This window comes from Diuraphis noxia, unplaced genomic scaffold (assembly GCF_037042655.1).
Source record: "Diuraphis noxia isolate RWA-SAM2 unplaced genomic scaffold, SU_Dnox_SAM2 contig0001, whole genome shotgun sequence".
Taxonomy (NCBI): domain Eukaryota; kingdom Metazoa; phylum Arthropoda; class Insecta; order Hemiptera; family Aphididae; genus Diuraphis; species Diuraphis noxia.
Genome location: NW_028301711.1, coordinates 23,382,976 through 23,410,613, shown reverse-complemented (window position 1 = coordinate 23,410,613; position 27,638 = coordinate 23,382,976). Strand labels below are relative to the sequence as shown.

The 27,638-nt window shown below is 26.5% G+C and overlaps 2 protein-coding genes across 4 annotated transcripts in view; one reads left to right on the top strand and one right to left on the bottom strand.

The window, feature by feature from the left end:
• Positions 1 to 17,181, top strand: part of LOC107172995 (sidestep VII transmembrane protein) — a 264,502-nt gene extending 247,321 nt beyond the window's left edge. The window contains exons 14-15 of one of the 2 annotated variants that reach the window (XM_089215979.1): positions 15,351 to 15,496; positions 16,999 to 17,181. In XM_089215979.1, coding sequence (XP_089072105.1) covers positions 15,351 to 15,496; positions 16,999 to 17,181 — 329 coding nt within the window. The remainder of the gene's footprint in view (positions 1 to 15,350; positions 15,497 to 16,998) is intronic. The other variant, XM_089215980.1, reaches the window with a different exon arrangement.
• On the bottom strand, positions 5,928 to 11,734 carry LOC107173011 (phenoloxidase 1-like). Of its 2 annotated transcripts, none has more exons than XM_015523359.2 (14): positions 11,577 to 11,734; positions 10,385 to 10,503; positions 9,989 to 10,178; positions 9,632 to 9,855; positions 9,313 to 9,515; positions 9,052 to 9,202; positions 8,876 to 8,977; positions 8,510 to 8,674; positions 8,296 to 8,424; positions 8,047 to 8,235; positions 7,688 to 7,823; positions 6,658 to 6,893; positions 6,281 to 6,586; positions 5,928 to 6,135 (listed from the first exon to the last, which is right to left on the bottom strand). In XM_015523359.2, the coding sequence occupies exons 2-13, from the start codon at positions 10,490 to 10,492 to the stop codon at positions 6,317 to 6,319; spliced, it is 2,103 nt and encodes a 700-aa protein (XP_015378845.2). In that variant the 5' UTR covers positions 10,493 to 10,503; positions 11,577 to 11,734; the 3' UTR covers positions 5,928 to 6,135; positions 6,281 to 6,316. The 2 variants fall into 2 exon arrangements, with proteins under 2 accessions (XP_015378845.2, XP_015378846.2); XM_015523360.2 differs by having other exon boundaries at positions 10,385 to 10,508; positions 11,577 to 11,702.
• Positions 17,182 to 27,638: the final 10,457 nt, after the last annotated feature.

The window sequence follows — 27,638 nt, the reverse complement described above, 5'->3', positions numbered from 1 at the left end:
ATTTTTATCAATATTTATAGAAAAAAAAACTAAAAAAGTTGAAAAATTAAAATGTCAGTAAACAGCTCAAAACAAATCTAAATATTTTGAAAATTCTATCAAATATATATATGCCTATATAAACTTTCAGTCAAAATTTCAAGTATCTGCGGTCATTTGTTTTAGAGTTACACGAAAATAAGGAAATCGTTAAAAGTGAAAATCTAATGTTGTAAAAATTTAAATTTCAAATGCTCATAAAAATTTAATTTGAATTTCCGGTGGAATTTTTATTTGTGATAAAGATTGAAAAACTTGTAAGGAATCTTGTATTAAATTTTGAAATCTTAGATTTAAAAAGAAAATTTTTTATGAATTTCTAGCTTAAAATAATTTGTCAATTTCGTGATTTTTACGTATTTTGTCAAAATTCAAACTTTGAATGCTTATAAAAAAAAATGTGGAAATGAATTTATTTTATTTTTCAACTGCTATTGTAACAATATGTTAAGAGCCTTTCATTAAATTTTCAAGTTTTTCTGCCTAACAAATAAATTTTTATCAATATTAATTTTAAAAAAACTAATAATGATCGAAAATTTCAAATGCCTATGAATAGTTCAACTTAAGTCGAAAATTTTTGAAAATTGCTTGGTGGATAGAATATACTTATATAAATATTCGGTGAAAATTTCCTGTATCTATATGGTCATTTGTTTTAAAATTACATCAAAAACCCAAATCGATTTTTTCGAAAAATGAGTGTGCGTAAAATTTCCCGTTTTTCCCTTAATTTTAGTTTGTTTTTCTCGATTATTTAGAAAAGTATTAAGAATTTTTTACTTTTGACCCCCAAAGTATCAACTAGATTCACTTTCTGACTGAACGAGGTATTGAACTCGAAAATTGAAACATTTTACTGCCCCTAAACGTGATGATAGACCCAAAAAAAAAATAAATAAAAAAAAACACACATCATGGTAAAATCAGTACATTCCTTGCTCCGCTCAGAATCTAAAATGTATTACATTTTTAATATGAAATTTTTTTCAAAAATGTTTCGGAATAAAAAAATAATAAATCCCAAAATTATTTTAAATCTGCATGGAATAACTTATTATGATAACAACAGCTATATGTTATCGACTATAAAAGTACAAACAATAAAGTCATAGATATAAGATCCAAGGAAAATGTATATAACTTGTTAGTGGGTATTATTAATTATGTACCCCTGATTAATATGTACATGTATTTTCAAGAGAGGGTCCAAATTAAGTAAAGGGTACAACAATATTCTTGAATTTGTTTGGTAGCTTCTAGAATTTAGAACGGGGGAGGAGTAGAGGCATTAACAAGATTCCCCGACGACCAATGAGGTCAAAAATTATTACAATTATATTTTTTATACCGTTATTTAGATCGGTGATGTTTGAATTTGATTGATAGTTTCCAGTATTTTTTTGACATCCCTTACAATACTTTTAAAAAAAGGCCACAGGGACTAGGGGGTCCACATCTACTCTAGTAAGCATGTATGTCATTTTCAAAACAATATAATTTAAATTTGTTGTGTACGCTTTAAAACAATTTTAAATTATACGAATTTCAAATATGAAATAATGAAATGGGACCATGAAAAAATAACTATTAACAAAAGCTTATTTAATTGTACTTAGAAAGTTTTAAACTTTATATTGGTAAACAAAAGTTACATTTATTAGAAATTTCTAGGAACTTTTATGCAAGTATATTGTATATACTATGCAGAGTTCGTTAACATGATTTTCAGTATAATTTCGTTACAGTTGTGCCCTCTTAATAGGTTTCCATTACACGCCCGCCATTTCAAACGCAACAATGGCATGAAAAGGAATAATTCTGAAAGCATTCAAGTAATAATTACTGGCTAAATATATGACAACTACATTTACAATATAATTATATCTTATTTTTTATTGTTTTAATGTTTGAAGTAAACTTAAAGCTAGATTACTTTAATCGTTTTAATAATAAGCAATTTTAAATTCTTTAAATACATCTCGATATAATATGGTATATTATGGCATAGATTTTAAAAATATGCCAATAATAGGCCAACACTTATTGTTATAGTCTTTAAGTTTTGTTCACAAACAAAATGTTTTTAGTAGTAAAAGTCTCATGATTATGCAACCACTAGTAAATAGTAGCTAAAACTTATTTAATTAAAAAAAACCATTAAATTGTGACAGATTTTGTATTGAAATCATTTTAACAGTAGATATAAGTAATTGTTACACGAATGACTCTGTTATAAGAAAAAATGAATTAAGATATTTTTATATAAATATATATTTTAGATTCTGAGCGGAGCGATGAATGTATTGATTTTACCATATTGTGTGTTTTTATTTTTAGTCACGATTTTTTTTTTTAAGCATTCAAAGTTTGAGTATTGACAAAATACGTAAGAATAACGAAAATTCGCAAATTATTTTAAGCTAAAAATTCATAAAAAATTTTCGTTTCAAATCTATTCAAGATCCCTTATAACTTATAAGTTTGTCTACCTTTATCAACAAAAAAATATGTTTACCGGAAAATCAAATATTTTAGTAAGTAATAATAATCTATAATATATCCTAGACAGAAAAACCGTCTCCGCTCAGAATCGTTTTTCATATACAATGATATAATATCATTATAACTATATTTTATAACTATTAGGAACCGGAAAGTATTCGGCCGGCAATATGGGAATGTGTGCGACGCAGCATGTCACATGTTTGATAACATTACGGTGTTAAATTTTTCACAATTTTTCACGAAACTAAAAAAAAATATTAAAAATCAAGAAATTGATAAAAATAACATAATTACATAATTAATAAAAATAACATTTTGAAACGTTTATATTTTCAGAAAAATAAACTCTACAAAATTGCTATGATAAATTTTTTTGGAAATAATTAAATAAAAATATATATTTCTTAACCTTTTTTACCAAAACATTAAAATAAATTAAAATATGAAATAATTGTATTTCTTATTTCTAAATCTTATTATAAAACCAGAATTTCTATATCACTATTATTTCGGGAGATATCGCAATTGGTAAATCCTCACGGGACACCCTGTATTCTTCAATTCATCAACATCATTATGTTTTAAATATTTAAAAAGGTTAATAACTAGGCTTGATAATTCTATGATTAATAAATTTAAATAAACATAATACAATTCAATTTGTAAATAACAAAAACGCACCATTTATAAATCGTTCAAGAATTGTTAGAAATCACGCTAAAAAAAGTACAAAAATAAATAAATATTGGAAAATTAATACGTCTATACTTGCCTTTCTACTAATAAAAATTAATTTTAAACATTTACATTTATACAAATTGAATACTGTTATAACAAATTTCCATACTTTTTAATAATATAAAATTAAAATTAAACAAAATGTTTTTAGAGGATAACGAGAATCGTTTACTCGTGATGTTTTCTGGGTGATGCTAAATGATTCTCAAAAATATATAAGTAACTATTTGTTAGATATGAGAAGCTCTGGACGTATCTTTTTATTTTATCAAAGCTGAGTTTACAGATCAATAATTATTACCTGAAACAGTGGCGCCGATCTATATTTCATGTTATGGGGAAAAAATACTAGTGTTAGACCCACCCACCCACCTACGACCTACTAAAATATAAATATACCTACTGCTTGTCGACCTGTTATTATACTATTATACCTACTATTATTACAATAGTACTTATATAGCTAGTAGTTACTATTAAAGTATTATTACTTATTACCTATTTACCTATCTATTCTTTATACTTACCATTATTGTACTATGATGATATTTAAATATAAATATCACTGATCACTGATCACTTATTATTACCCACCCACCCACTCACCTGACCCACCCAAAAATAGTTCTGGGGAATTTTCCCCAGTTCATACCCGTGTTCGGCGCCACTGACCTGAAAATGTACATGATCAAGTTTAAAATAGACCTTTTAAGCAGTTTTGTATTATTAATAATTTAAAAATACTTTAAAGTTAAATGTATTTTTTACCAAAAACTATGATGTGATTTATAATATTGTATTACTAATATTCATAAATCTCCCGAATAATAGTAACAATCATTACAATTTTTGTTAATTTCTTACAGTTAAATAAAGTTATAATCCTAATAAATAATTTTTTTCCCATGTAGGTAATATAAAATTCATTAGTCTGTAGCAAATATCAAACTAATATAAGTTTTTATGTTTAGAATTTTTATTTAAATAATTTTTCGTTAACAAAATTATTCGATCTTTAAGTAAACGATATATTTCAACTTCAAGTATGATGATATTATTACATATGGTCTAATGATTACAGAAACTTTATAAAACAAAGTTTTAAAATAGGAATATTAGTACAATGTTATTTCAAATACCCACTCATAAACTACTAATGAAAAAAAAAAAACTCTTATAATATTATAAATTAATTTTACTTTAAAAAAAAAAAAAACCTTATTTTATACTTTTAATAACTTATGCAGCTTAAATAATAAATCGTCAAACAGTTGAAACTAACATACATAAATATAACCTCCTTGGAAGTCGAAACAATAATAATATATTTTATACACTAAATAAATTATAAACATTATTTATATGCGAATTTGAGTGGTGTGCAATATTTTATATGGTAAATATAGGGCGAAAAAACTATTATCAATTATTTTGAAGTGATTAAATTTTGCTAAAATAATACCTACTATACATAGATACGATGAATTTTAACGAAAATCTTCAATTGCCCGGACTTCATCCGCTTCCAAAAAGTCTTGTAAACCCATCCAAAAAACAGAATAAAAACATAAATTGTAATTTTTCGACTATGAAGATTGCCCGAAAATTTTCAAATAAAAGTACTATTTAAAAAATATTCATAGAAAAATTGGTAAATATTTTAAGAGAAAAAAACTACTCATTTCGCATGAACTGCTACACAAATTGTAACAGTAATCATAAAGCTCGCTTCTGCTGCATTATAATTTATAGGTCTAACTTCAATAATAAGTTATTTTATAAAAAAAGTCGATTCTGACTTTTGAGTGAATTAGACATATTATAATTAATGTAATAATTTTTATCAAATAAAACTGTGCAATGTCTTTTAGATATTTTATATTGCTGTAAGCAGAACTTATGGTGAAAATAAGACACAATGAGATGAAAAATAGTAAAAAATTAAAAAATGTCAGTAATAAATAGCTATAAGTTATAACTATAAATAGCTTGAAATTATTCTAAATTGCAAGGAAGATTATATCATTAATATTGGTGGAAATTTTCAAATCTTTAGTTAATATTTTTATTTTAAGTAACAACTAATTAACTACATAATTTGATTAAAATAATTATTTTATTCATTTAAATATTTAATGTAGCTTTACGCCTTACTTTACTTTTTTTTATTACAATAAAACAACTTATGATGATTCTTGTATTTGGTTATTATTAAATTCCCAGTGTAAATATTTAAATTAAAAATTTATGAATTTATATATGGTATAAAATAATTTTACATTCTACGGAATTCATTCATTTATAACACTTATTAAATAAAAAAAACTAATGCATTTTTTAGTATTATTTTTTATACAGTGTTTTTATATTTACAGTTATTAGTGACTCCCCTCACACTTCCCTCGCAATAACTGTACCCGATTTCCAACTATACTCCATCTCCCGAAAAATAAACAAATTATTTTTTAATAAGACACACAATCAATTATCCTAAAATAATATTTCTTTCGTTTTACTCTAAGTTTTATACAGTTACTAAGGTAGCTATATAAAGTTTCATCGTGTATATCATTTTTAATTAATATGAAGAATAAAAACATAATAGTATACAAGTCAAGCTGTATAAATAAAATGACACAGTATTTTGTATAAATTTATATTTATTTTTTAATTAACCATTTAATAATGACGTTTTTATAATATGCCTTTTGGTATAACATAAAGAATAAGGTAATTTATTTTTCATAAAGTATAATAATATAATGTTAGAATATGATAATGTATAGATAATATAATTAACTTCAAATGTTGAATGAATTTGAATCGTATTTTTCCAATGCAATCCAAAACCTGTAAATATTATAAGATATAAACATAAGTAAATACTTATCGTCGTACTATAAAAAAAAACGTAAATCAACACAATGTGAGGTAATTGTTTTGAATATTCTATTGTGTTCGGATAGAGAATTTGTTTTATACACACTAATAATACCTATATGCATAAAGTTATGTTCTACAAAGTTGTTCCTCAGTTCCGACCGGCAGATGAAGGTTTTGCTGCTGATTGGCTTCCTACTCTATTTTGCAACGGTGCCACCGTGCGATTCGAGAAACGTATGCGCACATCCTGTACAGCCATGTTCGGTGTCAAAAACTGTTGAAGAGTGACCACTCCATCTCTGGGTGTCCGGTCGAACGGATAGCCCATAGATCTGGCATCTGGATAGCGCGCATTACGAATACCACAGTAGCTAGAAGCATTGTCACACGTTTGTCCGTCCGCTTGTGCGTTCTCCACCTGTTTTGTGGTCGAAAAAATCGCAAAAATTACGTAATCTTTATCTGATTTTAACGTGTGTCTCTTATTACCTGATCGTTAGCACCGTTGGATATCATGGCGAACAATTGACACTGGAATCCTTCAGATGACCCTTTAGGTATCAGCATGTTTTGTGGCCACCCACAACCGCAGAAATTAAAAGCTGCCGCCGCGTCTGAATTAGCAGCTGGCCTGTTTCTATCTAAGTTTCGATAAGTTACATCGTGCGGTATTGTAACCGATGAATCAATAGATCTTCGAGTGATTTCATTTCTTCCTCTGGTCACTGTACAAATAAAAATGTAGAAAACCTACATTATTAAACCAGATTCTTGGACTAAAAAATTAAAACTACAAGTTTGAAAAAAATGTATTTAAATCTAATTATTAAAAATAATACTTGGGTCAAAAATCTACAAACGCCAATATAAGAGCAAATATACCACCAACCGATCAATCAACAAATTTATCATAACATTTCTCAAAGAACCTAAGTCAATCCTAAACCCATTACTAATTCCATTAACAACAATTATAAAATATATTCCCATTTTCCGTCATCACCACTCCTTAAAATTATTTATATATATTTGTTATCCAATGATTTCATAGGACTCATATTGCGTATATATATATATTTTAACTATCTATGTTATCTCTCATTTAGTACCTCATTTTAAACTCGGTAATATATAATGTAGCTAATCAAAATACTATATTTTATATCATTTTATTTTATACTATGTATAATTGTCGAGCAGTAATATATATATATATGTTGAAAGCTAATAAAACAAAATAAAAAAAAAAAACGGAATTTCCATCGAAACTGTTAATATTCCTATGAACCATTCAATGACAATAATTTCTCAATAAATATTAATGAATAACTGTTATCATGGTTAATTTTTTATAATTAAATTCGTTGTTACTACAATAATATTACAAACTAAGTGTTTAAACATTAAATAAGTTAATTTATCAAATAATAGTTGGTTTTCAAAAACTAACACATAATACAACAATAGAAAAAATATTTTTGTAATATCTTAACAGTAAGTCTTAATCAATAATACTTACGTGTTACGCTGAATTTGTCAAGTTCTACAAAAAGTTTCCTTTGTTCCCTGAATAAGAAGGGCAAACCTCTTTCATCAAACCTAGGAGCAATAAAGATGCGAACTGTTCCAACTCGTTGATTTCCATTATTTTCAACCTTAAAAATATGTAATACTCGTATATCAATTAAATTATTTTGTAATAAAAACATTCGTCTAGATTCTAATTATTTATCTAAATTGTTGACAAGAGTTAATACAATTAATTATACCATCAGTATAGCTATACTTTACTTAAAATTTAATTTTGTTACTATCATTAATTTTCATGTGTTTAACATTTAGATATATTGTCTGATAAAATACACAAAATCTACTTACGGTGATTTTGTAATTGAATGGTGCATGTTGTAAATGAGTAAACCGAGCAAATACAGATCCACGTGGCAAAAAGTCCAAGCCCCTAGACAAGTCAACATCACTCTGTTGCCAGAACGTTGCCAATTCATTACGTGGTATCCCAGTGGCCGATATTTCTACACTTTGCACTCTAACGTTTTCGAAGCTCAACTAAAAATGTAATGATCGATTTTAACGAACAATTATTTAAAAAACACACCGAATTCATACATTCTGAACGTTGTAGCTAGGGATTGTTGCTTTAAATTCTTGGAATATATCGTCAATATACGCATGCCAACGGTAAAATATAGGATCACGCATGGCAGTAGCTGAGTCACCCATAACTCCGTAATTTTCCTAAAAATATATAACGATGATTGATATGATATGATATGATATATAATAAGAATAATAAATTAAGAGGAAAAAAAACAATTTTTACCAAAAATCTGTTATCGGGATCATGGATAAAAGAAATTGCGTTGTGGCCATTATTGTGAAGAGAACCATACAAATTTTGATTGAGACTTAATATACTAGCTTCGATAAGATTTCCCAAAATATTAATTCCTTCAGATTCAGTTAAACGAACTTGTTGACCAGCCGTCTAAAATATAAAACAACAATGTAGGGTTAATCATTAATCTTAGGTGAACGGCTAAACAATTTAATGACAAAACACGTCATATTATGTTAATTTAATTTTAATAACTGTCCGCAAACAATCAAATAATAAATTAATATGTTATTACAATAAATTATATAATAGTTTTGTTTATAAAATATATGCCCATCGTATCATATTTACATTAATAATAAATCCAGAATGTATAGCGTTGAAGATACGGTCTCTCCAGCGTTCCAGATCTTCGATATCAAACGATATCTGTTCTACTTCTCTGTTAATATTCTGCGCAATACAAGACAAATATAAACAATTATTATGAAAATACTAGAGTTCAAATCATAATATAGAATAATAACCGAAAGTGTGGCGTTGACTGGTCTTGGTGGCCATACACGATTGGCTAAAATGTTGTCTAATTTCGGGAAATAACCCTCCAAAATTGGACTACGCCAGTTTGTTAGACGGACAACTCTGTTCATATCATTGCTCAGACGTTCCATATTATACCTATGAATTAACATCGTGCAAACACATATTATAAGAAGTAATTATTTAAATCCATTAATGATAATGATAAAATTAGTGATAGAATAAAATTAATTTTCATCAATATTCACCTGGCTAGAATCTGTTGATGCATATAATAAAACAATTCACCACGTCTGTCTTTATTTACGATTTCTATCGGTCCGTCGAACGGATAAACCAAATGCCAATGCCAATGATGAAGGTTAATACCGATGTCCTCTCGGAAATAGCTAATTCTATGCTCGAAGTCCAGATCGTTGGCTGAATAATCATGTGGTATTTCAATCGGTGTCTAATATAGCAATAATGTTAATTTACACATATAGGTAGGTAATAGTTTAGGAAGGCGTATTTTTTTTATTTTTTTTATAAACAGTTTTGTTGACTGTGAAATGGAGATTAACTCACTCTAGAACCCGTTTGAACCACTGTCGATTCTTCTCGAGCTCGGCCAAAAACTGTCGCATCCATGTACAGACTTGGAAACATTTCTACGTGCGATGGCAGTTCCAAATTACGTGTGTCGGGCCTATGTGTCAGAACTACAGACAATGCATAAATAAACATGTACGGGTTGATACGGTCACGGGCGTACACAGTTAACGATAGTAATTCATCGAACGATTTGGCAGCTGTAAAACGTAAAATATATAATAATATAATAAATACATTGTTAGTTCTGTTATTGCTGCGTGCAAATTTAATATTAGTTGAATAGTGCCTAAAATACTAGAAGTACTAAACAAAAATTAATTATTTACTAACCCATAAAAATTTCAATCAATTTCGCAGCCATTTTAGAGTGGTATGGAATAAAAAGAGAAAATGCTTTATCTCGTCCAAGTTGCAGGGGAAATGACAGGTCGGGAATATTGGACAGTTTAGTAATTGGGATAGTTTTACCACCAGAAAAACGATTTTGAATGTCAGACGCCAGTGGCTTGTATCGATCGGTCTAAAAACATAAAATAAAAAATATTTAATGAACTGTTTGACAAATTAATATGTTAGATAAAATATTTTTAACATCATATTATTATGACATCACCTACATAATTATATACATTTTTAAATCTAAACTCCGAGTATCAATCGCGATTAGTTTTTTTTTTTAATCTAAGGGTTAATTTGAAATCTGTATGAAATATTAGTTTAACTCACCAAATATTCTGCTGGTACGTCAAAAGATACATTTCCATCGCCTTTTCCGATGAATATGGGTTCAGTGGGACGATCAAACAAGTACAAAATGTTGTTTTTGTCCGTCATGGTACTTGTTTCTGTACTTACACATAAATTAGACCATTGATTTTTAGAAAATATTAAAGTATATACATTTTTGAATAACCAATCAAAATAAGTAAAGCAAACTTTTTGAATTGATTTACTCATAAAATATCTGTCGAACAAAAACCTTTTGGGATAAAAGCTTAAAACTAAATTTTTGCTTCAAATATAGTATGTATATGTGATTGAAAACATTGTAAATATTTATATCCAAAATAATTTATTTTTGTTAATAAACAGAAAATTAATAGAAATGTAATTTGTACCCCAATCCATACTCATATAAATTAAGTAAAAGGTTTGCTTTTTCTTGTATTTTCACTTTGTTTTAAATTATTTATCTTATATGTACATTAAACTTATAATGTTTTGCATATATTTTAATGTGTTATATAAATGCGACGAATGATTGATACCTACATATTTATTTTCTTCAAATTTTTATTTACAAATCATTTATTGAAACTTATTTTACAAATAAATAATAATTTTAAAACTGTCTAATTGTTCAATATTGTTAATAATTATTAAATATGTCACTATTAGTTTATGATACCAAGCAGCGTGAATAGCTAATTTATTAAGTAGCCACCGCATGCAAAAATAACTTCAGACTCCAGAACCTAAACGACTAGACTACTTTATAATTTATGATCGTAAATTCACATTTGACCTGCGTTTAAAATGTGTGAAAAAAAAATGTTAAGTGTAAACAAATTGGTGGGTGTGTACTTATTTAGGGAAGTTACGAGTACATCATAGAAGAAAAAAATCACGCCACCACTGATGCTAATTTTGTCTACATAATTAATTTGTCAAGAAACACAAAAAATATATATATCTACGTAATAATTTTTTTATTAATTATATTTTATATTTTAACTGTAGGCATGTATTTTATCAATTAATCGAATTATAAATTATAACTACCATGGTAAATTAGTTATATAAATATTTTTACTTTTTAAATAATATATTTTTTTGTTAAAAAAAAAAACTTAACAAGTCGTTTAAAAATACAAAACTATTTGTTAAACATTTTAACTAGTTATAAAATAATAATTACTTCAAGGATTGGCTTCTGTAGAACTTCAACGATGATTATTGATGAACAAAGACTGTTGCTCAACTGATGCAGTCCTTCGTTTGTTCTCTTTTATATTGTGTAGAAAACACCACAACGATGAGTTATAGCGCATTTATGATGGGAATTTAATAACAACATTTGATTATAAATGGCCCTACCGCAGAAGTTCCGTTCGATTAGATATAGGTATCCATGATTTTGGTCACGCGATTACTACTGTAGTATAATATTTTCATGGGAATTTTTAAAAACATAGCAGGAAGTTAAACGGATTAAAATAATAAACGTCGAATCATATTGATTAATATAATGATTCAAAATTTTTCTATAACAATTTATTAAAATTGTGCACTTCGATTTCCGAACAATTGCTGACAAAAAGAAGTAAACATATTAGCGAGTATACAATCAAGTCATTGCATTGTATTCGAATAACAAAGTCATTCCAAAAATTATTTTTAGTTTTTTTAATACCTGATAAAATGTACACACGAAGTGTTACATATTGAAATGCTTATGCGAACAAATATTTCAATATAAACTCATTCCACCATATAAAAGACCATTATTATTGTTGACAAATGACTATTGAATATAAGAATATTACACATACTTTAGAGTTTTCAAAATATTAATTTACACGATAATGTAATATTATAAAATTTTGAACCTTAAATATCGTGATAAAACAATATATATCATAGTTAATCGTGTATAAAAATTAAAAATACTTCCTGAATAACTCGGCTTCAACCGTGTGCAGTTATTTTTGCAGCAAACCTTGTATAGCATTATACCGGCATATAGGTGTATATCAGTTTTAGTATACCTCAGTTCACGAACAAATCAGCATCGGTGTACCAATATCTAGTTATGTAAAAAAATTGACCAAGTTATGAGCAACCGCAAGTCGCACTTGGATTTAGTACTTGGTATATTTTTTAACGTGGGTTATAACTATACTTTCATTCTTTCTAAACTTTTCTGATATATCAAAAACAATTTCTGAGATTTTTTCGAAATCAATTTTGAGTTTACAGACTACAAACATACATTAAGTTTTAAAATAAAGTTTCTTTAATCGAGGACATTATAAATACGACGATATGATGCATGCTTGTAGAGGTGTAACTAATCTGCCCAAGTAACCAACGGCAATCATTTAAATATACAAAGAAAATTACAAATTTCTACTTTTACTATTATAAACTGCAAGCAATGGCAACTATTTATAAACAAAAAACATTTTAATGACCACTGTAAGTCTGTACATTTCAAAGTCCTTGTTTGATGCGAATTTTGGAAAATTATTTCTTAGTGGGTTTTTACATTATAAAACGAAACTACTATCCAAATTCTATAGCTACTCATAATTTCTGCAGTTCACTATATAATATATGTCATTCAGTTCTTTTACGCATATATTTTTATAGATTAGTTAAATTAGACATAAAAACAATATATAATTTTAAGAAATGTTTGTTTACACATCGTTGTTAATCATCAAATTATAAATCGTTAAAAAATATTTTGAATTATGATGCATGATACAAAAATATGATTAACCTTATGTAAGATTTAGGTCATAAAAATAGAAATTACAGTTCATATAACAATAAGTCATTCAATTTTAGAAATAGATGTCCATTTAAAAAAATTTTATTTTTATTTTAATATTTTAAAAAACATCAAGTAACACGCATTATAATATTAACATTATATTACTATTAAAGGCATTTAAATGTTTACTTGCATCTTAAAAATTATATTAGTTTGTGTGTGTTTCTAGTGTGTCTGTGTCTGTGTCTGTGTCTGTGTCTGTGTCTGTGTGTCTGTGTGTCTGTGTATCTGTGTGTGATACGAATTTTATAATAAATTATATACTTCGCTTCGACACTGCCAAAACGAGAAATAAAACCACATAAACCACCCGTATTAAAATCGCATTGATATTTTATTTTACTCTTGCAATTTTAAAAATCAATAGTCATTAAAAAAACCCAAACTATTGTTGAAATGTGTATCAAGGATTTAATATCGAGTATTTATCAACGTGATCCGCGTACTTTATAATTGCAATATTGGTGTTGACATTTGGTACCTTTGGTTTAAACTTTAACTTTATATTCCAACAATCATAGGCGTGCGTAGGGGGTATGCAGGGTATGCAACTGCATACCCTGAAGTTCCGTGAGGGGCGAACATCGACTATGGAAAATTGAAACATCCAGTTATCAGTTATCAACTACCAAATATTTGCAAAATACATACTTCTTGTATTATGTAATAGTATTTATTACAATATTTTTTTAATTAAACAGTAGGTTTTTTCATTATTTGTGAATTGTGTATACATATTATCAGAATTTTACGAGCTTAAAATAACTTTCAGGGCGCACTATTGTCAGCCTTCTGCATATCCTGAAAAAGAGGCCTGCGCACGCCTATGCCAACAATATATATTATATTTAATTTAATATCCCAATATATTGCAATTTAAATAACAGCTAGTGTTATGAATGGTTTCAAAAACTACGGATTTATTGCAATTTCAAAAATACAATCATTTTTATCGATTACAATTTTTTTTTAGGTTTAGGTATTCAATTATTAGAATTTGATGATTCTGAGAAAACTTTGGATGATTCTAAATTAAAAATATTTACATATCATTTCTTTCGTGAATTAAACTGTTTATTATAATTAGTTTTGTGAAGAAATGTATTTTAAGTTTCATTATAAACATAATAACTAGTGCCCGAAAGTTGTACAATAAAAATCGATAAAATATACAAACAAAAATGTAATATGCGCAAGAAAATCAATATACGAATAAATAACTCCTATTCATGAATGATATTTTATTAAATATAAAAAAATTGTTCACGATTAAAAAAAAATATACCACTATTAAAACGTTTCATAATATTGGCTGTTTGCTACTTTGCCGAAATCTTCAGATAATGTCGATACCTACCTATGTTGAATGAATGAGTATAAAATATATTATAAGTAATCAAAAATGAAAAAGAGTGTATTTTTTAGAAAATTATTAAATACGAGTATGAATACTAGGTAATAAATAAAATTAATAATTAATATGAGCTTATTTTCTAAAATTTACAAAATATGCAATGAATAAAATACGCATTTCAAATTTTAATTTTCAACTTGTCATTGTATGAAACGAAGTTCTAGCTATAGTGTCTGTTATGAATCGAATGCCTAATGTAAAAAATTACTTATAGGGATTATAATATATTTATTATTTTAAATAAGGCTTCAATGGTGGTTTGAATGGTTATTATCTTGCTGATGTATAATTTAAATATTTTAAAATTACAAACAATTCAGAAATTAAATTGGCAACATCATTTTTTTTTTTTTTTTGTTAATAATTAATATAGGCCATTGGGGGTAGGGGTGGTACTGTAGGTTTTTTAACGATGGTGGAGGAAACACGTGAGTGGTTTTTTTGCAGAATTTTTAAATGAGCACGTGTTTCTGCCATGCCTGGGTGGGTGACAGCGGCCTCTCTTTCCAGACAGCGTGAACTGCCCGGAAAGCTATGCCGCCCATGACCGGGGTTCGAACCGGCGACGGTTCACGTAACAACCGACATCGTAATCCACCCGGCCACTACACTCCTCATTTTTTTATTTAATTTTATATAGAGTAACTAATAATATACCTACCTATTTAAAATATTTATAATAATTATTGACATTTTAATTTTTCTTTTTTTTTTTTTAGACGATGAAAAGGGAATGCAAACAGGATCAAAAATCAAAATCAAAATTCATGAAAATCTGAAAAATGGACAATACAAAGAAATTACATCAGAATCGCCGTATTCTGTACTAACTATACAGAACATTAATACTTCACGAACATCGCAGGTTAGTATAATAAATTATTATCTTCAAGAAATTATATTTCAAGAAATAAATATAAAATATGCTATATATTTGTATACTACATAAATATATTTTACTAATGAAAATAACAAATATACTTTATACATATACACATATATATATATATAATATATTATATGTACCAATAAACCAATCCTTAAGTATTAAGATGCATAAAATAAGCTATATACACAATATTAATTTAATTTTTAAATTATATTTAGAACCAAAATTCTTATAAATAAGCAAACAAACAGAAATAAATTTTATAAATGAGTAACTACTTAAAAATTTAAAATATTTGATTTAAGGATATATTTTGTATCTTCAATAAAGTGGATTTTGAGTTTACCTACTTCGTTATTAAGTAAATCACTGTGATCGAATAGTATTAAATTAGTTAGTTAAATATTTTAAGTTTAGATGAACGCAATAGTGGAGCAACATTTTGCTGGGTAATCCTGTACCATTCCACTCCACTCATTAAAACTGTAAATACTCATCTAAAATTTGATTTTTATACACCAAAGTTTATAATAATATAGGTACCTATGCTATAATAATGATTAATAATAATATAAGTACCTACCTAATATTATAAGCTATGATTTTTTTTTTCAAAAATCAATCCAACCTATTTTATTAATAATCGATAAATTAATTACCAATATTGATGAAAAATATATTATACTATAAAATATCATTAAGAATAAGGACTGATAAACAGCGGGATGTCATGTTAATTCACAATAGTTTTTTTGCAAACAAAATTTTAATTTATAAATTTTTTTAATTTGTGTATATCTTATAGTTAGTAATTCTAAATTTTTATCATTTTACCTGAATATTTACTGATTATAAAATCTGGTTATATATTTAAGAAATATATGAAAAATTGTTTTTTAGGAAAGATATGTCATTATCCACCTCAAAAACATATTTAGTAATTTTTTTATACAACTTATTAGATGAGTTTTTTTAAATTCTCTTCATTAATTTATAAAAAAGTAAGACCTTTAATACCTAACTATATACATTTAAGTTCAATTAAATATTAGAATAGAGTAAAATAAAATAATCATTGAGTTTTATATAAGTAGCTTTAATCGTTATTATATTATGTATGTAACATTACATATTATATATTATGTTATACAATAATATTGCCATAATATGTATGTAAGTAGTAAGTAATACACATAATCAAATAATTAAGATATATAAACTCATATATAATTTATAAATAAATAAATTTTTACAATTTACAATCTTTCATTATAATTTATTCATTACCTATTGATAGAAAAACATTAGTTTAATGTTAGAAGTTTAAAATAGTTTTATATTTTAATAGGTGTACGAAATTTTGAAATCAATTATAAATATAAAATATCATTTATGGTTAGATATATATATATATATATATATATTATTTTTTTTGATTAACTAAAGCAAATTCCCATACCTACCACATTTTTTTTCAGTCAGAAGGTCGTTTGAATGATAAAAATAATGTCCGGCTATTCACACCACGAACGCAGAACAGCAGTCAACAAAAAATATGTGAATCTTTCGTACTTTATCCAAACCACAAGTCAATCCCAATGCAGGATATGGTTTACACCAGCAAGGCCAAACCATGCGCTGATATAGAAAGCATTGTATAGATAAACATAATTCATTTTAGGTAACTATCAATGATTTATTTATATTGTATTTTATTACTATGCATCTATACAAAATACAATACACAAAAAGGATTAACGTTTAGTAATAAACTTCAGTTGTTTTTTTTATTCAAATTTACAATAAACATATAAAATAATACTTATGGTTTATAAGTGTGTCTATTGTTACATCTCCTTCAACAATAATAAATTATATAACACCAAACATATTTAACATAGATAGATAATATTATATTAATATAATATATGCTAAAACTAGTGAAACGGATATAAAACCCATTTTAGATTCTGAACTGAGCAATGAACGTATTTATTTTACAACGATGTGTATTTTTACTGCCTGAAAACACTTTTTTAAGTAAAAAAAAAAATTGTTTTTGATCTTCAACTTTGAAGGTTGCTTATGGTAGTAAAACGGTTCTAGTCGTAACTTAGAACCTTATAACCTTTGAGGAGGTAAACAGTTCAAAATGTCACTGTATTTTTGTTTTTTAATAACCTGCAAAATTCGATTCCGGAAATATTTACGCAACACCTATGTTTGAAAAACTCTTGTTTTTCTTGTAGTAATTCAAAACTAAATAACTTTAGAGATCTAATTTTCACCTAAAGTATACATCCTTTTTTTCATGAATACATAAACTTCAAATTATGACGAAATCTGATGTTTACACGTAGGTAATCAAAACTGTTATTGGTGTATTACTGTAATATTCAAAAAAATATTAATCGTAGAAATTTGAAACATTCCACTGCTGTTAATATTAGTATTACTGTTTTAGAAGCGTCTAAATAGATTTGATTAGTAGTTTTGAATTTATTATTTATAACTTCATGGAAAGTATTGATGATTAGACTATGCGAGGATTGTCATTTTTGTTAAGGTTGAAGAGCTCTAAATTAGGATCTATATAGGTAGTGTGTGTTTTATAATTCTATTGTGTCGTATTTGAGATGAGTTATATATAGGTTTATATTTTTGAAGTTGAAATATATCTCTCCATGAGTATCGTGTATTATTTATTAGGTATTCTTAATAGTTACCTAGTCGGGAAGGTTGCGATGAGATTATGAACGATATCATAGGTTTTTGGAGAGTAAACATATTTTTGGCTGTATATTATAGTTTTTGATGAGGTATTTTTGTCTTACGTCAATTGGAACGTAGATAGTTTCGTACAATAAACTATCAACTTATCTTAATCTAAACGAAACCCGCGGTCATTCTGATACCAGCGTTTTGTACTGTTGAGTATTTTTAGGATAGGTTTAGGATAGGATTAGGTAAATACATCCTAATTTAAATTTTATTAATGAAGAATGGAGAATTTTTGTTCTCATAAGTGCTTATATTGTGTTAAGTACTTAGTTCAAAATTACATATATTATGAAATGTACAAATATATTTTATAAATCGAATTATAACCAGGACCATACAATTTTTTTTTTAGGTTGAGGTAAATACTTATCATCTATGCACATTTTTATATTATAAAATTACATATCTTATTAGGAAAGTTATTATATTAACTATAAGATTATAAAATATAAAACTATAACTAAATTAAAATATTAAACCAATTAATATATATGAAAGATATTATCAAGTTATATTATGATACATATGTTATACCTAATTATTATTATAAAATGCCTAAACCGATATTTTAGTGAAATTTCGAAAATGTTGAACCTGATAATTGTCCTTGTCTGATTATAATTTATTTTTATACGCAAGTTTCGATAAAAAAATATTTAATTTATTCGTAGAAATATTCAGAATAGCGTGACATGTTTTCATTAAATTAATGGCAAAACTACCATGATATAAATTTATTCTTTTTACTAAAAATTATTTTAATTATTCCCCTAGTTAAACATATTACTATTTTTTCTATAAATATTATAATGTTTCCAAAATAGTGCACCATAAGTTACTGTCTAAAATATAGGATATTACTGATATTAGTACCTAATATTATGCTTATGTCATAGTTTTCACAATACAACTGTAATACTCTAAAAAACATTATTTTACATAGTGTATAATATATTGTATACGCATTAAACCCCGCAAGCATGGAAAGTTTGTGTCTTGGGGTAAATTCGTGTTAATCATTTCATCAATCCCCTCTCGAAGTAAAACTGTGGAGTCGAAATACACAAACTACAGTTTTCATGAACTTCTGTATACATATTGTATTAAATCAATGTATTTAAACAATTTTTGATTTATGGGCAAGTTATAGGCTATATAATAAAGAGAGGAAATGGATGAGTTCCTGGAGGCAATATATTATTGTAGAGATAGTTTCGCTTAGAAATTACATACAATATCATGAAAGTTTATTTAAAGGATAAAGCGTTAATATTTGTTCTAAAATATTAATTATTAAATGATTATTATTATATGCATTTCCATATTTTGATCACAAACTCTTAGATCTCAAAACATTCCAATAAGTATATACATTTTCATTATATTATATTTCTTCCTCGCCATGAAATTTGTTGTGTACATAAATTATCTTTTAAAACAACTTTATTTAAGCACATTTATTTTAAAATAGGTAGGTATTAATGAATTCTTAAGTCATGAAAACTAACGTATAACTAATAATAATAATAATTTATATAAAAAAATAAAAATAATTTGCTAACTAAACGAGTACACTTAAGAAAAAGTTAAAAATAAGTCTTTTAATTTACACAACAGTTGACCATAACTGACGAAGAAAAATACAAAAACTATGTTGTGTTGTTCTAAGTATTATGTTTGGCTTTGGCATTTGAGTCTATTGAATAATTAAATTTAAGTACCAATCTATACAAAAACTCTTATATCAGTTTTAATTAAAGACATTTACTGTTCGCATTTTTAGTAGGTACTATGAACTATTACAATTTACAATGTCTGACTGTAGTTTAAGTAAGAAAAACAAATAATAATTTATCTTATGTACATTTAAATATATTGTATACAAAATACAAAATACAATTAGGTATAGGTGGAGTGGCCCACCGCGCAACCGATACATTTCCTGGTGGCCTGGATGCTTATACAAAATGTGGCCCATCGGCCATCATTCTATGTTTCTATAATTACATAATTTTTTGGTGCATTTAATTTTTGATTATAAATTTATAATATTTGATTAAATTTAAAATAGTATGATAATAATAAAGGAATATTGAGGAATCAAACTTATAGCAGGGTATTAGGGTTATTAATAACTTATTATTAGAGCGCGGATTTCTATGCGATTGCATATTTTTTTCCTTTTAATATTTTTGGATTGTTGTCAGTTATGTCCGCGAATCATCATAATTTGAAGCGAATGGTGATTTTTTTTTGCATTTTTGCATATTTTGGCAAAATTCAAAATTTATTGCATATTAAGCGAAAATTTAAAAAAATGTATAAAATAATATTTTGTCAAGTAGAAAAATTAAAACTAAATTTCATAGTCACTAAATAATAATTTATGTATATATTTATTTAAACCTTAATAAGATAAATAATCGATTACGACGTAAAGTAATGCTATGTCAGTCGGTTATCGACATACCACTCGACAATCAGTTACATTGGTTAGGTAGCTCGAAGATCTTTATCAAGACCCGACAATACTAAGTTGCTTTAAATATGCCACAATAACTTCGGTTGACGTCGAACGTTCGTTCTCAGTCTTTAAAAATATGTTAACTGTTAACCGATAAACGACACAGCTTCACAGAAGAAAAACTTGAAATGCATATGATTATTAATTTTAATTAAGTATTTAAATAATTAATTATTATAAGTTTTACTGTAAATTTTAAATAAATAAAAATGTTTGCATATTTTTACATATTTTCATGATTTTGACAGCATATTTTTTTACATATTTTCATGATTTTAGCTGCATATTAGGTATATGGCATAATTCGATACTTATAAGTGCATACAAATCTGCGCTCTACTTATTATCATTCAATATTGTCGTGATCACGTTTATTAGTAGCCGTTTACTGATAATCGTTACAGTGGAACCAGTGACAATATACTAAAATTGAAAAATATGCAAAAAAAAATAAAATAACCATAGAATATAGGTACACGTCATTATGAAACGTTGACATTTATAATAAAAATTATTCTATGTAAATTGTAGAAGAATATGAATTTACATATAAATCCAAAGTGATCACTGATCAGTGTTTCTTATAAATTGATTGGACAAAAACAATTTTATAAACACATTCCAAAAAAATAATAATTGCGTCGATTTACGAAGAGCTCATAAAAAAAAGGGGGGCCTGAAAATATTGGATTGCCGGTTTGAATTTTGGAGCCACTCCACAACTGAATATAGGTACAATCTTCAAAATATTATGTTATGTAATATATGTGTTGGAATGTTTAAATATGATTGATTAGTTGATTGAAATTAATATAATTATATACTTATACCTACTTTATTCAAAATGCAAGTGTAGGTATCGTAAAATAATTTGAAAACATTTTAACTTTAACAACGGTTTATGCATTTAATACATATTCTACATACAATTCCAATGTACCTATTTAAATTTCACATTAGATAATACAGAATACAGTAGGTATTAAATTTGTATAGTATAAAAAATAATTTAAAATAATTTAAAATAATTAAATTACAAAAATGTTGTCTATTTCTACTCATCATAAAACTATGAAGATTTTACAAATGTTTCATTATAGTAGGTATTTTATATGTATATGTATATATATAAATATTTGTGATGAAATAAAATAGTTAAATTAATGTCAAGATTCAAATAAATTTTACATTTTCAAATTGTAGTAAATATAATAAAACTTATAAATAAAAATGTACTAAAAAAAGTGTACTTATGCAGTGAGCTGTGACTAAGCTGAGATTAAATCTGTATAAGGTAGTGGTACATAATATATATGTGTAAGATGATTCCAAAAAAACGACAACAATAGTTAGGCCTATAATAAGTATTAAGAGTAGCGAAGGGGGCAAAATTTTAACAGTTTTAGGGGTGGAAGTTTTATTGATTGATTGTATAAATTTTTTTTTTTTATCACAAATTGTATGATATTGATTAACGTATATTGTATAACATTTTTTGATTGATCAGTACCTAGTTTTGTGATAGCTGATAATCTTATTAGATCATTTTTAGTTAAATGTGATATGATTATGATAGATAACGTATAAAATGAATTATTACTATACGAGTTCAAGCCGTTCAAGGTATATTTTATGTATAAACTGATTTTTATTTAGATATTTTAGTACAAGTTATCAACAGACTACTCTGAAAAATTGTGAATAAATAAAACGTCACTATCTGGTACATTCTGAAAGTAAATCAGCAATGTTTTGCGTTCCATAAATGCTGTTCAGAAGAATATCCGTATTTGCTTCAAAAGGTTTTTCAAATTGGAAAAAAGCAGAATATAACGCATTGAAAGAATCACAACTCACTAAAGCATCGATCAAATATATGTTACTAATGAACGACCGTGGAAAGAGTAAAAATGTTTTAAATCAACAATTGATTCAATAAATTGAAAATGAGAGAATATAATAGATAATTGGATAAAAGTTTTGAAAAGTATTGTAGCCGTAGTAAAATCACTATCGTGTAAACTGTAGAGAATGAGCTTTCCGTGATTACGACTCCAACTAAGGTATTCTCCATAATTGAAATTTTTTTATGGGACTAGTATTAATTTACAAATTTGATCCATATCTATCAATACATTTAAAAAAAAATATGGTGGCTCAGAAAAAGGAAAAAATTCGTATATTTCAGATTATTTTTATTATATCAGACAAGGTTAAGAAAATTATTATACAATAAATTAAGAATGCAAAATTATTCTCTATCAGTGTAGATTCGACTCCAGACATATTGATAAATTGTCATTAGTCACACGATATGTTTATGAAAATAAAAAAACAAGTGGAACCTGATTGAACTTTGTAGACATATCTCTTAACATGTTATTATGTACTTCATCAAGCAATTGTTCTGTGAAGATATCATTTTCTGCTATTAAAAGGTTCTAAAATTATCTGCGGTCTACAATTGGAATGGAACGGTTAAACTCCTTAGCCATACTTAATATAGAGTCAAAGTTAACAAATTAACTTGGGTAGGGGGTAGTGGTAAAATAATTTCACCCTAGACGCATATACTTTAAATGCACCACTGATAATAAGTAATATGGAGACGCGCCTATAATTATAATAATCAGGGCTCGGATTTTAAAGCATTAAAAATAACTGAAATATGTGCTTAAATATGATCTTAAAAATCTTAAAATAAGCGCTATAATATACCCTAAAGACCTGAAAGATAGCAAAAATTAAAATTATTTCTGTTTGAAATTTAAAAAAAAATAAATACAAATGTATGACAAAATATTCTGCTCTAAAATATATAAGTACGGACGGCACAACTGATAGAGAATTAAAAATTACAGTTAGATAGATAAATTCCGCCGGACTTCATTACAAAGGATTTTAATAAAAATAAAAATTTGGGTAGGTATTTACTATTTTTTCTATGGATTCAAATGAAATATGATTAAAATATAATACCAACTTTTTATATTTTTCATACCACATAGTATAAAATAGATTCATAAAAATACAAAATATAACGTTATATTATGCGAATTATCAAAAATAGCCACAAAACTTGAAAAATAACACTAAAAACCTAAAATACTTTAAGTATGCGAGAAATAGCATAATCACACTTTATATTTGGAATCTCTAATGCATAAAACATATGTATAGCTCCCTCTGCTATTTTTATCCGTATCCTACTATAATTATTAGCAAATTCTATAAAATTCAGGCCCTGATAATCATTATAAATAGCATGTAACCTTGATCGCCACGTGGCAGTATATATATCACTATACTAATATTAATATTTGTTGGAATAGACTATGTAGGAATATTGCGTTTAGTGTAAACGGATACTAGTTTGCTGTATTAATAAATAAATATGCAAAGGCCAAAGAGACATCCAGCACTTGGCGCGCGTGTTGATCTTCAATGAAATAATAGCAGGGACAGTGACCATCGACCGAGTCGTTGAGATACGCTGAAAGACCAGGTCTCGTCAGACGAACAGACACAATCAACCAACTACTATAACTATATTATTTAGTATTCAAGTTACATCTTGCTAATCTACACTACATTAATCTGTTTAGTATATTGTGAACTTTTATTGATTAAAATAATTAAAATATCCAGTCATTATTTATACATAACACAAATATACAAACATACATCGTTTAATTATTTCAAAAAAACCTTCAATTTCATCTAACGACGATGTAAGCTCACAAAAATTGGCGCTGTGGACATGGTTCAAAAAGAAAATAAATTTGGAAGAAAATCGAGAAAATACTTGAAAGTTTTTCAACATAACTGAAAATTTTAATTTTTTTCCTTTCTGCTAAATTATAAAATAAATTCCGTGAAGATACATTCATTCCGAATCACCTTTGGAGGCCCGATTAACTTCCAGTAACTCCAAAGAAAGAATCCTGCAGGCTGCAGTACGAGACCACTATACCGAATCAATAACATGGAAATGCAGGCATCATCAACAGTTTCAGTTGCGTTGTTGTAAGTATTAGCATTGTTAAAAAATATTGTTGTAAAAGAAATCATTGTTCGTCTCTGGTATAGTATATGACTTAAGTATATTTTAATAAGTGTGTAAAAAAGTTGGTGTTGAAAATTAAATAAATAATATTCTATTCTTGAGGATAAAAATAAATTAATTAGAATTTTATTATTGACAACAAATAAAATTATTAACAATAAAATAATATTTTATTTAAATAAATAGTTGCAGTAAATAATTAATTCAGTTTTTTTTACTCGTATAGTATCCGGCTCTTTTGTTGTTATTTAAAAAAATTGTATTTTTAAAATTTAAAATTTATGTTTATATTTTTATTTTTCAAATTTATTTTAAATATTTAATTTAATTTACAAATAAATATGATGGGCTTTAACAACATATTATGCTCAAATAAAACATCGTCCACTAGTTTATTTTTCTGTTTGCTTTGGTTGTGTTATGCGATTAATGGTGGTTTTTCTGTTGGAGTATCAGTTGCAAATTTAGTTGTCGATTGTCCGCAATACATTTTTAAGATACCGAATCATACATATAAAATACATAAGAAATATCGGTGGTCCGTTTATGGTGACAAAACACAAATAACTACTGAAGCATTGTTCTATGTTAAGAAGATTGGCAACAAAGATCTTGTCGTTGGAGTGTGTTATAGATTTGGGGGATCACATTATAATGACCCTAGAGATAGTGTCCCTACTGCAATTAGAAATTCTATACAAAAAGCTTGCGTTGATGGACCATGTCATTCGGGGCATTTAATACCAGCAAATATGGGTGGTCCAAACGAACCAAAAAATTTCATACCTCAATTTGGCAGTTTGAACTCAGGAAAATGGAGATCATTCGAAAATTATATTAGAAATCATGATGCTGATACTACTTTAGTGTTGATATCACTAGAATACACTACCAATAGTAGACCAACTGTACATGTGCCAAATGATATGGATATACCAGCATTACATTATCAACAACCTGACGTGCTGAACATTATTTGGTTTTCCGATGATAACTTATATCCTGATCCATTGATATATTATTGTGCTTCAGTTCCAAATAGTAAGAGTAATAAAGATGGTGTTGTTATTGAAAAACCACTGTCCAAATTGACTTTGGGACCAGGCAAGTATCCCTGTTCATAAACAAAAAAAATGTTTTGATAGAAATAATTTAAAACAATAATGTAGAACATATTATGCTACTGATATTGTGCTAAATCCATCTAGAGAAATAAAATCAAAATATTATATAAATTTTATACCCACATTAATTAGGTATAGGAAGCTTAAACTTAAGAATTCCGAAAATAAATATTCAATTGAAATACAAAAATAAAGCTAAACTATTAAAGTTAGATAGCGGACAAGAATAGCTCATTATCTTGACGATATTCAAACTATGGTATAAAGGAAGAACATCATTATTTAATATATATCATAATAGGTATTTTATTGTTATCTTTAATCCTTATTTTAGTATTATATGTTATGTATCGCTGTAATATGGATTTAAATAGAGCTTATAATACAAGGATGAGGCATTCGAGAGAACCGCATAAGGGAAATAGATACGAATAATTAATAATAATAAAGTAAAAGCAAATTTTATGATTATGAAATCAGGGGATCACCTAACTAAACAAAGTAACTTAAATTGGTACGATATATAAGGACCTATAGTGCAAAGAAAATCTATGAGGGAAAGGAGATACAAATTGTTAAAGAAGCAACAGTAGAACAAATTGCTGATACTCCTGATAGATTATCGGCAGTTAATTTACCTACCACCAATTATAAATAAATATGAATAATGATTTGAGAAGTGATAAATAGGAATATTGTAAATAAAAAAATATATAAAAATTGACTAATTAATGACCACTATATAAAATATTTGTAGAAAAAAATGCCAAGTGTGACAGATTTACTGCCTACTTTACGAAAGATTAACTATCTTACATTTATGACTGAAAATGTCTATAGGTACACGCTCTATTTTAAAGGAATACATTTAATTATTGTCATAAAATTAAAGAGAATGAATAGTTTAGATTAAAGTCCGTAATTAAAATATTATTATGAACATATTAGGAATGTCGAAAAAAAAATATGAAACACGCTTATTATTAATATACTGCATGGTCTATAATATTATCATATATAATAATCTTAATGTATTTTATTGTATGCCATTGTATTAAGAAACAAAATGTTATGTAACTTACCAAAATTATATTATTGTATTAAATAAATATTAATCAATTATTTTTTATGTATGCAATTATAAATATATATCAACTAATCCTATAACTATACAAATACTAGTCGGTAAAGAATGAAAGTAAATGTGACCAGACTAGTCAATTTATTTAAGATTTTAAAATATTTTGTAAAATTTTCATAATAAAACAGTTATTAAATAGATTGTAAGATATTGCTAAATTGTAACTTATATAATAACTATGTAATCATGATTTATGTAGCTTTTTGTAGCCGTACAATCTGTGTAGTCCTATAAAAACTTTTTTTTTGGACTGAAAAATAGCGAGCTGTGACTAAGCTGAGACTAAATCTATATATTATAGTGGTATGTAATATGTGTAAGGTGATTTCAGAGAAACGACAATAATATGTAGTAGAATAAAAAGAGTGGAAAGCGACTGGGGGGTAAGCTGGTATTTGTTGTAGAATAAAAAAGGGTTTGTTAATTATGAATTTGGTGGTATGTCTGAGTTAAAAATTACAACGTGAGTTGCTCTTCCTATT